This window comes from Camarhynchus parvulus, chromosome 5, assembly GCF_901933205.1.
Source record: "Camarhynchus parvulus chromosome 5, STF_HiC, whole genome shotgun sequence".
Taxonomy (NCBI): Eukaryota; Metazoa; Chordata; class Aves; order Passeriformes; family Thraupidae; genus Camarhynchus; species Camarhynchus parvulus.
Window position 1 is genome coordinate 25589564 of NC_044575.1, and position 13118 is coordinate 25602681.

Here is a 13118-nt window from a genome sequence, read left to right on the forward strand (position 1 = left end):
CACAGTAGTAGGTATTCTATAAACTTCATCAAGGCCTGAAACTCTGCTGGATATTGCAGTATTTGAAATAAACTGGCATTGGTCACAAGAAAATGTGACATCATCTATGCCTTACTATCATAGTAATGTAAATTACATTGGTGTGACTACTGAATCTTTTTGTTCACATGTCTTCTAATAAGAACGTTATTTAATAATAGGTATTATTTCTCGGAACAGAATTGTCTTCATTTTTCTGCCTTAGAATGCTAAAAAGACAGTGTAGAAAGTACCCTAATTAAAGAGTTTGTCTTCCTGACTTTTCTATTCATGACTTTCAGCAAATGGCAACTGCAGAAGGACTCATCAGACGTTCTTCAGGAAAAGAGAGGCCATTTGTCCTCACACGATCTTTTTTTGCTGGATCACAGAAGTATGGTCAGTAAAGATTAGCTGGATGCCTTCCTTGCTGCTTTATTCTGTTAAGTTTGATGGACAGTAGTCTAGAGAGGACAGAAACTGTTTTAGAAATACTGATGTGGTAAGATCATAAGAGTGCAAGTGATTAAAAAAATCAGGAGAGGTTGGCAAGGTGTGTGTGAGTCAAAGGTAGAACAGCAATCTGTGTCCTGTGATAAATCAATACCTGTTTTTATTGCCTATTTCAGGAGCACAGATGTATAAAGAAAAAAGAAAGGTGCAATGTACAGGAATTCCAAAGTAGTTCATGATTATTCTTGTCTTCTTTCCTTAACTGCAAGCATAAACTGAGATATACATTCAATTTTCCTGCATAATCCTGAAACTGTGTATTTCCAGGGGCAGTGTGGACTGGAGACAACACGGCAGAGTGGAGTTACTTGAAAATATCCATTCCAATGCTTCTTACCATCAACATGGCAGGGATTTCCTTCTGTGGAGGTAATGTGTTTCTCACCGTGCATAAATGGCTCCACCAAGCTTGTATTCCCAAGGTAGACTTCAACACAGGTGGTGGAAAGCTCAACAGCCCTCTGCATTTCCAGGTGGTTTCACAGATTAGTCTGGTTTCAGAAGCCTGAAACCTGGCTCTCACCATCATGTCTCTCTCCACTAACTTTTGTGCAGTGTTTTTGTCCCATCTGGAGCAGCAGTCCTCAGGTAGTGTTCTGTTTACAGCATCGCTGTGATAGTGCTCTGTCCCTGGGAAAACCACTCACTTAGCCTTCAAAACCTCTCTTGAGCTTTTTGTTTTTTTCAAAGCATAACTTGTTGCACTGGTGTTTTACTCTTATTTGGACGAGCGGCTGCCCAACAGCTGAACAGAACAGTGAGCAAACTGTGAAATGCGTGGATTTATACACTTGGGATGTTTGTTAGAGGAGAGCTTCACATTTTCCAGAGCAATCTCCAAAACTGTGTATTTTTATTTGTCTGCGCAATATCTAGCTGATGTGGGAGGGTTTATTGGAGATCCAGAGCCAGAGTTACTTGTTCGCTGGTATCAGGCAGGAGCCTACCAGCCCTTCTTCAGAGGTCACTCTAACATGGAGAGCAAACGGCGCGAACCGTGGCTCTTTGGGGAGAAGAACACCCAGATCATCAGGAAAGCCATTACAGAGCGCTACGTCCTCCTGCCCTACTTATACACTCTGTTCTATCGGGCTCACACGGCGGCTGAACCTGTCATGAGGTAAGAGCATGAGCCAGCAGGCCTAGAGGGTATCTGCAGGAGCTTACTTGGAGAAGGGAGGTTAAATTACCACCTGTTAGTTTTGTAGTTACTTATTTGACTATTAAAAGGGAGAAAATCAGACAAAAGTTCTAATACTGAATTCTCTTTTCATGCATTCTGTGAGCTTTGTTAGGGTTCTCAGAGGAAAATTATGTTCTGAGTTTTTTCCCAAATGACACCTGGAACACACTAATTCAATAAACACAGTGCAGTCTTTGAACTTTTTAGAGTAGTCTGGGCTTCAAACTTTTCATCATGATAAAGACCATCACATAGTAGTCCAACCAGTACATAAAACAGTGCTTAATGGACTGTGAACTTGACCTAGAAATGTCAAACTACCATTTTGCCTCTCATGAAAATATTTGTTACTGCTTAAATGTTATTGTTATAAAATCTTATTTCATATTAATAGTTTTATCACTTTTTTCTGCAGTATTGCTTATAATGTTTCTTTAATCTAGAACAGAAATGAAATGACAAAATAAATTATTTGTTCTGTTGCTCTCTAACTTCTTAAAATGTGCCTCTATGGAACTGAATGCAGCACTTCTTTTGGGAAGAGATTAATGTCATTAATCTCCCTGGTATAGATTATAATCTGTGTTTGTTTGTATTATAATCTGTGTTTGCGGTTGCCCTAGAACTGTTCTTTTGCTCACATTTGCCTTTATATTTTGTTATGCAGATACATCTTACATGTTTTAGAAACATATCAGTCTTTTTGACAAGGGTTTAGTGGTTTGAGTTTTGAAGATAGTTTGCATTACAGACACAGTAGTGTGAGTGTCTGTCTGGACCTATGTGGGTGTAAATGCACCTGGTTTATGCACTGACAGAGACAGTGGGTTTCTGGCTTTCTTGAAATGAAGATTTTGTTGGCATGTGAACTGCCCACAGTATTAAATCACACTTCCATTGTGTTAAGTTTGCTGCAGTAGGTACAGAATTAGAGAGGAAGTATATTTTTCTCACTGAGACAAGCAGAATGGAAAGTGTGTCTCATTATCAAGCACACGAGCAGCAGGACTGCAGTGAACAGGTGGATGCCTGTGAGTGAGCAGGTGAGCCAAGCTTTTGTGTAAAGAAACTCAGACCCTGTCTCTTAACAAGCTGTTGTTGTCATAATCTCTCAAACTTTAAATATACAACTTCTGTTCCATAACCAGATGGTTATTACACTACCCTTTTTTGAGAAAGACTGAAAATGAGCTTCTGGTGCAGGTTTCTCAGGTGTGGTCAGGGCAAGACTTTCTATAAAAGCAGCAGGGAGCTGTTGAGAAAAGGAAGGATTGTGCTGCAGGGACTAGTTCATCAGGGGCCAGCATTGGTGGTAGACTAGGACACAAAGGCTCATTCATCTCTCCTTTGATAGAAGGAAGGCAGATGTAGTGCAAGGTTGTAAGGAAGAAGGCAGGAGGGAAGAAATTAATGCCACAGATGTAAAGATAGGTATACTGGAGTGTCTTAACCCGTGCTGTACTGGGGACTCTCAGCAGGCACAAAGGGGCACTTTGAGTCACTAAACACAGAAGAGAACCTTACCCTATCTTCAGTTCTTGGTAAAGAGTTCTTGTAAAGAGAGGGAAAAAATGGAGGCTGAAAATGCCAGAAAGACTTGAACAGGTTGATTGGAGAGGGAAAATGTAACTGAATTCCATTATCTTTCTTTTCTACAGGTCTCTCTGGATAGAGTTTCCAGGGAAAATGGAAACTTTTGATGTGGAAAATGAGTACATGCTGGGTAAGCAGGTGTCTTATTCCCTGCAATTTGACTTAAATATTTTTGAGGTGTTGCATGACAAAAAGAAAACACAAAAATGTTCCCCAAGACTTTAAAAAATTGTAATTGAATCTAGAACTTGAGACCTCTTGAAGGGACCTACTATTAACAGCACTTTGAAAACAGAGGACATAGGAGATACAAAAACTCAGTTGTATCTCACTAGTCACTTTGAAGAAACATGATTGGTTTTGACCTGAATCATCAAGTTCAGTAGGGCAGCTAAGATCTGCTTCAAAAATGGCAGTAGTAAACAACTACCACACAAACATGATTGGTTTGTACTGTGGTATGGCTGGCTACTGAAGTCAGTCAGCCATCAGCCCACTACACAAGCCTGTTTCTTCAGTAGAAAGTGAACCTAAGCATATGACATGCCCAAACAAGCTCCTGGAATGGCTGTGGGAGGTTGACAACCCCAGAGCACACAGGTTCTGCTCTGGGAAGATGCAGCCTTGAGGACCATAGCTGTGTTTATGTTTTTCTCCAGGAAATGCTTTGTTGGTGCATCCAGTCACAGAGAAAGAGGCCAAGACAGTAACAGTTCTGTTTCCAGGGTCAGAGGAGGTAAGGATGTATATGAATTGCTCAGCTGTTCAGCTCAAAGAAGTATTTTATGCAGAAACCTTCCAGCTCCCCATCTAATAACTGCGGAGCACTAATGCTGTGGCAAGTCTTGGCTGGCCATGCTGTGCCACTCTGAGCCCTTCCTTCCATCTTGATGCCTTGCTTGCTTGGCTCACAGTTAATTTGCTTTCTTGCTTTTCCACAAGCTGCTGCACAAATTTCAAGTCACCTACAGTTTAAATCTCCCTTCAAAGCTTGCTCGTCAATCACCATGAAACAGCTTCCCTACGTTGTCAGTTTTCTTTTTACATGTATTTCTCTTTGGGTTAAACTTCTCATTTTATGTAGAAAAAAAGGGAACTTTGAAGAAAGGTCAAAAGGAAATCAGAGAGAAACTGTGGGGAGGGAAATTTTAACAAGTCAAGCCTCAGTAGCCTGGGACATGTATAGCAAACACTGACTCACACAGAGAGCAGTTCCTCTCTGAAATAAAGGTATTTATCCACAGGATGGCACAGTGGTTCACTCCCACAAAGAGCATTTGGCTGCAGCAGCAGTGAAGTGGAGGAAAGGAAATGTTTTGGGGAAAATAGTTGCTAAGGGAAAGCCTGAGACTCTAGAGAGTAGGCAGCAAAAGGGGGTGTATGAGACCATGCAGAGCCTTGTGACTCCACTAACTGAGAACAGTTAGAATTCTTCTCAGTTTAAGGAGAAAAACAGACTAGGCTCTCCAGACAAGTTAAGGAAAATACTTTTGTCAAGATCTCTGTGGCAATTGAGTGCTTGGCACACTTAAAGTACTTAAACCTGCTGCCAAGTGTGGTGCATGGGAGATTCAGATGCAGCTCTCTTTTGTCACCTGTTATTAGCAACTTTGTTGTTAATTTTCACTTCAATATAAATATGCTTTTTCAAGAACTATATTTAAAAAAAAAATTAAAGCATTTCATTGTTTTGCACTTCCAGATGCTTTAAGACATACAAGATATTATGCAAACTGTAGAAAAGGTCAGATTATTTTTGTGCTTCAGAAATTACAATTTATTCTTTTCATCCAGAAGGTCATTTAATTTAAAAAGTAAATGCTTTTTCTTGCCTATTAAATAGGTTGTTAGGAATACTGACGAGTTAAGGAGAGTAACTGCATCTACAGAGGGAACAGATTTTGGCATATGTGTCATGCTCATTCTGATTTCATTTTTTCTAGATTTGGTATGATTTCAGAAAATTTAAGCGAATGGAAGATGCGGGCACAGTGAAGATCCCAGTAACACTGGAGAATGTATGTTTTTGTTTTAAAATGCTACTTTCATAAAGCAGGAAAAAACCCCAAGCTTTTGTTTTGTCAGTATTCAGAATCAGAAAAGTTACAGTTCAATTTCCTCATAGAAATGTAATCTAAAATAGCTTTTGTATAAAACTCCCATCTCCTCTGTTGTTAGATTCAACTCTACTGTGTCCTGATGGCAAAATGAGGTGATAAAACAGTTACTTTTCCAAGCAAAATTATTTTGCTTATATACACACAGAAGTTTAATACTATTACCATTGTCAGTTGAATGATTTTCTTTATATATTTGTGGTAAAAGTTCATTTCTAAGTTGAGCAAAATTCTGTTATCTCTGATCCTTGTTAAAATTCCATTATCGGAGTGTGGGAACCTTTCTGCCTTGGCTTTGTGTTTTTGCAGATTCCTGTATTCCAGCGGGGAGGCACTGTGATACCTCTGAAGACCTCAGCTGGAAAATCCACTGAATGGATGATAGATATTTCTTATGAACTCCACGTGGCCTTAGATGCAGAGGTATGCTGGGATAGCATTCCTTTTTTACAAAGATGTCTTCTACTCCGTCTGACCTTTGTAGGCCCTGTTTGATCAGCACAATGGCATCTACATTTGAGTGCCCGATGGCTCTTCTCCACTTGAGCTGTTTGAGGGGACTCAGACCTCTCCCCCACTATCCCCTCTGAGCATGACTATCTGAGCACATCAGAGCCAGAATATTTTTCTGACTTTTTTCAGCCCTTGTCTAGTACCTTGGAGGAAGGAGCAGAGAATGAGCAGGCCACAAACTTCCTTTTGGACACATAGAGGGAACTTCCTACAACTGTCTTTGCTAATAAAGAAGTGACATATGGCACCTGCATCAATTTGATTACAAAACCAGGATGTCCGGCAGTCTCAGAGCTGGATTGCTTGAGCCTTCCAGAGCCTTCTACAAGCTGCTAAAGAAAAATAAATACACACCTTCAATATGAAGCATAACATATAGTGAGACAGTTTAATTATTCAACACTAGAAGCTGCTGTTAATTTGTGCTCTATCTGGTGTATTTCACAGGCCTGTGCCATAGGTGAGCTCTACGTAGATGATGGGCATTCATTTCAATATCTCCACAAGAAGCAGTTCCTGTATCGGAAATTCACTTTCCACAAGAACATTCTCTCTTCCAGGTAACAGCAATTATGGACAAAAGCCACCAACACACTGTCACTGGAAATGCCTGTTTTAGTTTATGAGGCCTTCTTACAAAGGTAGCAGTATTAGTCACATCTATTGCTTAGTGAAGTCCGAGAGAGTGCCCAATCTGTCATAAAACTGCAGAGGTAAACAGTGTTCTACATAAGTCTGAAGGCAGTGACACATGAAATACTGAGCTGTCTCATATTGTTTCAGTCTAGTCAGACTCAAGATTTTGCAGATTGACACAAATATAAAGGAAATTGTTAGAAAGAGTACAGCCTATCTGAGAGACAAAAAAGATAAATCAGGAGATTTGCAAGTATGCAACACCTGGAGTGTTTATATTTTCTAAGATTTGTTTTCTAACATAATCTTTGCTGGTGGTCAGTCACTGGAACATGTTCCCCAGGGAAATGGTCAATGCATCAAGCCTTTCCTAGTTCAAAGCACATCTGGATGATGATCTGAGCCACATGGTTAGGTTTAGGTAGTCCTGCAAGGAGCAGGGAGTTAGCTTGATTCTTATGTGTCCCTTCCAACTTGAGATATTCAGTGCTTCTGTCTGGGAACAAAAACCACACCTTTGCAGTCTCCCAAAGTAGTCAACAAATTCACCATATATATTAGCATGAAGAAAAACACTTGAAGGGAGGCACAAGGGGAAACCACCTACAAAGGTTTAGTGACAAAACCTAAAAGCCAAAGGGATGCCAAAGATGTCACTATAACACTTTTACTATTGAGGTACATTGCACAGAGGGCTGTGCAGTGCATAAATGGTGATTCTACAGGCATTGTTTTGTCCGAGCTTCAAAAATATGCAGGAGTTGATCCTAAAGCTACAAAATTTAACATAGAGCAAAACTAGTTTAGCTTGTATAATGTGGTTAAAAGTAGACTTCAAATCTCTTTATATGGAATATGAAATCTGAAAAGCTTAAAAATTCAGGATGGGAAAGAAAAATGTTGCTAAATTGCTAGCCAATCTAAAGTTGGAGAAAAAATAATTTTGAGATTAATAACATCCTGTTCATTAAAAAAGAGGTACATTTTGATTTGATTTGAGGTTTTTTAGAGCTTTTTAATAAAAATTGAATTAGTTACAAAATTAAACATAATTTTGTCTCAAATTGAAATATCTTACTTGAAAAAAATGTTAAAATTAGCTTTACATTTATATTTAGGAGTTTTAACCACTGTTTTCTGAAAATCCAGAACTTTTCTGGTTCTCAAAACAATACTTTTTGCCATAAAATAGCTTCTCAAACTGTTTTTCTTCTGATTGTGAAATCTGATATGCAGTGAAAAAATCAGCTGACAATGGGAGGAAGTTTTACTTGTTTTTAAGAGGAAGGTAAATAGAGGAAAGGAAACCAGTATAGGGAGCTTTCAGGATGAGACGGAAGTAATAATACTTGTGTGATACTGAATTTATACTGATGGAAAGAAATTGATGTATATGAAACTATTTTCTTTTTTCAGCTGCGTAGATGAAAGCGGACAATACCATACTACATGTGTAGTTGAACGGGCGATAATTCTGGGATTTGGAAAGCAACCCACTTTTGTGACAGCCAGTGCCAAGGGTAATGAATTGACTTCTATTTTACTGCAATTTTTTCAAATTGTGTTGCTCTGCTGCCGTTCACTAGAGGTGTCAAACTGACAGGTCTGCAGAAGAAGTGTTACAGCTTAGGAAGCCTCTTTGTTTAGCTTTCTTTGTTACTTTTTTATATCAAGGACAGAATTTAGTGAAAGGAACCAGCAGCTATTCACCCCTAATACTACATGCAGAACTGAAGAACACTGACTTTGAAAGATGATAAATACATCAGTAAATGTGGTTTGGAATGAACACGTTCAGACAACATTGTCCTGCACAGAACATGAGCAGAGATGGCACTTCAAATGAAAGCCCATTTGCTCAGGTCTGTTAACCTGCCTAGTCTAGAACAGGAAACTTGCAGACAAACACAGATTTACTTTTCTGTTTCCATGCTCATCCAAAAGCTCTGGAGTTCCTGACTATATGGCGATCTCTAGAAGTTGTGAGGTATCCCATAGGGGTAGGCAATAGCAGCTACAGAAAGGGCTTACAATTTCTGGTTGCTTTTCAAGTGTGTCCCTTCACTTTGAGAGTCATGGGGAAATGGACTTTATGCCTCCACCTCTCAAGGGTGCCTGGAGGAACACCTGTGCAAAACACAGGGTGATTTTTTTTCAGAAAAATTCTTAAGTAGTTCCATAGTTTGATGTACCATAATTTGAAAGATCAGGAAAAAAAATATTTACTTTCTTATTCCACTGCATCCTTATAATATGTGTGCTGGGAAGATTTGACTTCTACTTGTTTTTTAATCAATCCTTTCCATCAGTGGCAGGGACAGTCAGAACTAAAAACTGTAGAGTCACGTGTAGCTGTGTTCCAGAAGAATTCTTCTTAAATTAAATAGAAAACTCTCTTGTCCTGTTCAGATGGGAAAAAAAAGGAGGTGGTTTTCACATATGATACGAAGACCTCTGCACTGACACTGGAAAACTTAGCCCTGAGTGTTGATGCTGACTGGGAGATCTGTATCAGCTGAAAGAAGATGCAACTTCTTCAGAGAAGCTGTCCATTGAGAGGCTGAGGAGAAATAAACTGGGAGGACTTCAGATATTCACTTGAATCCAATTAAATCAACAAACATATTTTCCACCAACACATCCAAACTAACATTTCTTACAGTTTTTCTTTTAAAGCACCAATTTGGACTTGGATAATTTTCTGTTCAGCAATAGTAATAGCACTAGGATTGTATCTTTGGGGAAATAAGCTAAATACTATTTGCATTAGTCTTGCTTCAGTTAGGCATTAAGCTTCAGTTCTGCCTTCACTTGCAATAAAAAATTATGTGGCTTGTTGGCCTTAATGTAAATATTTGAAAATCACACTGTTCAGAGGTTGTTGCACTTGAGGAGATCTGGGCCAGTTCAACAAGCAGCTTCAGCAGGTATGGCAGACACAGAGGTTATTACCAGAGTTCTGCCTGCAAGCTGCCTTCTGAAAACAAACACAGAAGGAGCCATCCAGTGTGATCACAGACACTTCTGCTTTCCAGTCCTTATGGCAATGCAAAATTAGCTGGTCTGCAGAGGAAAGTAAACAGCTGGCTGGCCAAAGAGCTCAGGCACTGGAGGTGAGAGTTGGGTAGCTTGTGCCATTCGTTTGTGCAATAACAGAAGACAGTAACGTGATGGTGCAGAAGGCTCCCTAACAGCCAGCTTTGAAACTTGGATTTCAAAAAGGCACAGGTACTACTTAAAAAATAAGTTTTCTGTTAGGAAAGAATTGGCATTGATGATTGAATGTCATTGATTAAAGGCAGCTATGCTTTCCCAGATCTGCCAAGTCCTGCCAAGTTTTGGCTTCCTTTAGAAAAGTTTTAGTCATGTCACTTTTTAGTATCTGGCTGAGATTTGAGCTAGGCATTTATGAAGCAGAATTTAATTTTAATGGGATTAATTCTGCATGTAGGCATCCCACTTTCTCTTACAACTCAGCCTAATGTTCCTTTACCATCTTTTCCCACTATCTCTGCAAACAGAACTGGTGTGTTTTGATGCCTGCTTTGCTTGCAAAACAGAGACATCCTGAGTCTCACATCCATTACATCCTGCCTGTTCCCTCAGGCTTTTCCAAGTTAGGCATCTCTTTTCACAGGCTGCCATTGCTCCACAGGGTTTGTTTACCTTTCTATTTGCTAAACTCATCAGCTATATTATTTTCAAACCAGTTCTGCTTTGAGTCAAATCTGAACATGCCATCAGTTGGGTTTCTGGTTTTTCTGGATTTCTAGTTAATTTAATTCCTTTTAGTAAGATAAGGAAGTATTTTCTAAAAACATCTGTAAATTAACTCATAGGAAACAGAGAAGGATGGTCACCATTTTTGCCAGCTAAAGGTAACATAACATTACTAATCTCCCTGTCATTCCCACCTGCTGCTGTTTGTCCTCTGCAGGGCATATTTCTGGGAACAGCAAGCATGAAAGCAAACTGTGAGTACTCTTGACTACTCAAGTGTAGTTTGTTCCCCCCTGGACTCTTCTAGCTTCCTTCTTTTATATTCTGCAGAGCTATTTGTCAGCACCTTCTCAAGGAGACAGTGTGAGCCTCCACTGCAGGAACTGGCAGCATGAATACTGTTGTGCTTAATGCAAATGTGTTAATCCAGGTAGAACAGCAGCAAACAGATCTTTTGCACCTATGAGAAGAGAGACAGACCCTATTTTTCTATCAACTTCTAAGCTTTGATTGATGATCTCTTACTATGTTTAAGCATAGCAGTGATTCTGACAAGATATAGTTATTGTTTTGGGTAATAAAATATTTTAACTGCTATTTCTCAAATTGGAAAGTGAAATAAAGTAATAATGAAGCAAGTTACATGCTTTTTTCCTTCCAACCTTCTTTCTACTGCTAAGAATCACTGGTGAGTATTCTTCCAAGGGTACCTGGTTAATGTGAACGACTTGCCTTTATTCTCTGGCCCTCAGTAAGATATCTGCACCATAGTAAGTACTCATGGGTCAGATTTTCAGTGGTATGAGGTTCCCAACATCTGTCGATTTCAGTAGCAATTAGTTGCTGAAAATCTTAAGAGTTGGGCCTTTAGATCTGGTAAATTTCAAAGAATACGATTTACATTGCTGTTTGTAGTAACTCACATATTTTTTCACATATTTATGCCATAAATGAAGAAATAAAATTTTAGTATATCTTTATTAAAAAAATTATTTCTATTAGTGGAAATAACTGGAGAGAAAACTCCATACAAATTAAATAACAATATTAACATTTTAGATTAATTCACTAATTCATTGTTACTGTTGAACAGGTCAGCTATTTGAGTACTTCTGCTTGCAGTAAATTCCATCACATACAGGATTTAATTCCTGAGTATTTGTTTTGCTGTTACTATTAGACAGCACATCCATTGTCCTCTATGGAAAATTATGTTTATTTAAGACACCATTTGTCTTTTACTAGCTGCTCCTGTAAAAAAGACCAAAACCCTACATAACAAACTCATCTTTCCAGTATGAAATAAGAAAAGGAGAAATTGTATTTTAAACAGGTGTAACTCCTGAACATGCCTAAAGAGCAGCATTGATGTAGAAGTGAGAAGTGGATGTCCACCTGCCATTCCATATGCAGGCACTGGCTGATCTCTTAGCTCTAGCAGTAGCAGCAAGTCATACCCTGGCACTTGCTGACAATCCCAATTAAAGAAAAAAAAAAAACAACAACAAACCCCACTGCTAATCATTCACATGATCCTCCCCATCAACCCACAGAGAGTTTCTCAAATGTCATACCCCTACAATTCTTCCAGAAACAGAGCTCTGTATATAAGAGGTGCACTGGGCAAGAAAGGAGAATAAGAAAGAAAAAACACATGCCCAGGCTGCAAAATGAGCATTTTGCTGAGCTGTGCAGGGAAAGGCCCTTGTGTCTCAATATTTGCCTATCTTGGAAAGAGTGACACGTGGCTCTGCCAAGGTGTCCTGCAATGTAATGTCAAGTATGAGACCTGCAATCCTAGCATCTAAATGTAAGGAGGAAGTAATCAATTCTGCATCTGAAGAACCTACCCTAAAGCAATTGCATTCCTATTTTCACAAATGCTTGAATCTGTCTTTTTCAATTGCTCTATTGGTGCAAGAAGGCTTGTATTCATGATAAAAAGGAAAGGATTTAGGCCACCTAAATGGCCTAAAAGACTGATGATTAATATTCCTAGATGTTAGTCAAACTTGCCAACTTTATATTACCTCCTTTACAAGTTTCTCCAGGGGAGTTTTCTTTAATGAGCTGTAGAGTTTGTCCACTATACTGTTGATTTTAAATGTGTAAACTGAGCAAATGGCTGAGAAAAAAACCCCATCAGTGCTTTGGAAAATGCCATAGCCCTAGGCCAGAAGGTCAGCAATGTATATGTGAGCCAGAAATGAGTATCATTAGGCAAAAATAAAACTGATGTCAACCTGTGATTGAAGACTTCCCAATAAAGAAAAATCAAGGTATTACAGTGCTTTTCTTGACATATAAATATTGTCACCTTTTAAGAAACTGGGTTACAGAGAAAAGCAATATGTGTTTAGATTTTTGCTCACAGAGGCTGTGAATTTGTCCCTTATCCCACTGTTGTATGAAAAATACATACGTAGAGTCAGATGTTTCCTTTAACTTAGTATATCCTAACACACAGAGAATAGCCCAGTTTCCACACTAGGCTCTATAAACTTTTCAAAGTTTACACAAAAAGTTGCTTTCTTCATGGGAGTTAGCTATTACAAGGTGAATCTTTTTGCCAAGCTGCTCTCCAGACAAACCAAACAGAGCTGGCAAGTGACCTGACCTCAGTAGCATCAAATAGCTCCTTTTTCACCATTAGAAGTGTCTGCTGATCATCTTCTCTAGTAGCAAAAAATTGTCTCTATCTTTTCTACCACAAAGGGTAGAAACAAGTCAAGTACAACAGCTCTTTCAGCAGTGTCAGGACCATTGCCTGGCAGTACTTTGTACATAACGTTCCTAAGCCAGCAGGAGTTTAGCTTCCAGTTTCA

The 13118-nt window shown here is 39.0% G+C and overlaps 1 protein-coding gene across 1 annotated transcript in view; it reads left to right on the top strand.

Moving 5' to 3' along the window:
- Window positions 1-10954, top strand: part of GANC (glucosidase alpha, neutral C) — a 23954-nt gene extending 13000 nt beyond the window's left edge. Inside the window, exons 15-24 of the mRNA XM_030949165.1 lie at window positions 321-417; window positions 799-900; window positions 1408-1651; window positions 3373-3437; window positions 3967-4043; window positions 5251-5325; window positions 5734-5847; window positions 6385-6497; window positions 7990-8093; window positions 8983-10954. Coding sequence (XP_030805025.1) covers window positions 321-417; window positions 799-900; window positions 1408-1651; window positions 3373-3437; window positions 3967-4043; window positions 5251-5325; window positions 5734-5847; window positions 6385-6497; window positions 7990-8093; window positions 8983-9092 — 1101 coding nt within the window. The 3' untranslated portion in view covers window positions 9093-10954. The remainder of the gene's footprint in view (window positions 1-320; window positions 418-798; window positions 901-1407; window positions 1652-3372; window positions 3438-3966; window positions 4044-5250; window positions 5326-5733; window positions 5848-6384; window positions 6498-7989; window positions 8094-8982) is intronic.
- Window positions 10955-13118: the final 2164 nt, after the last annotated feature.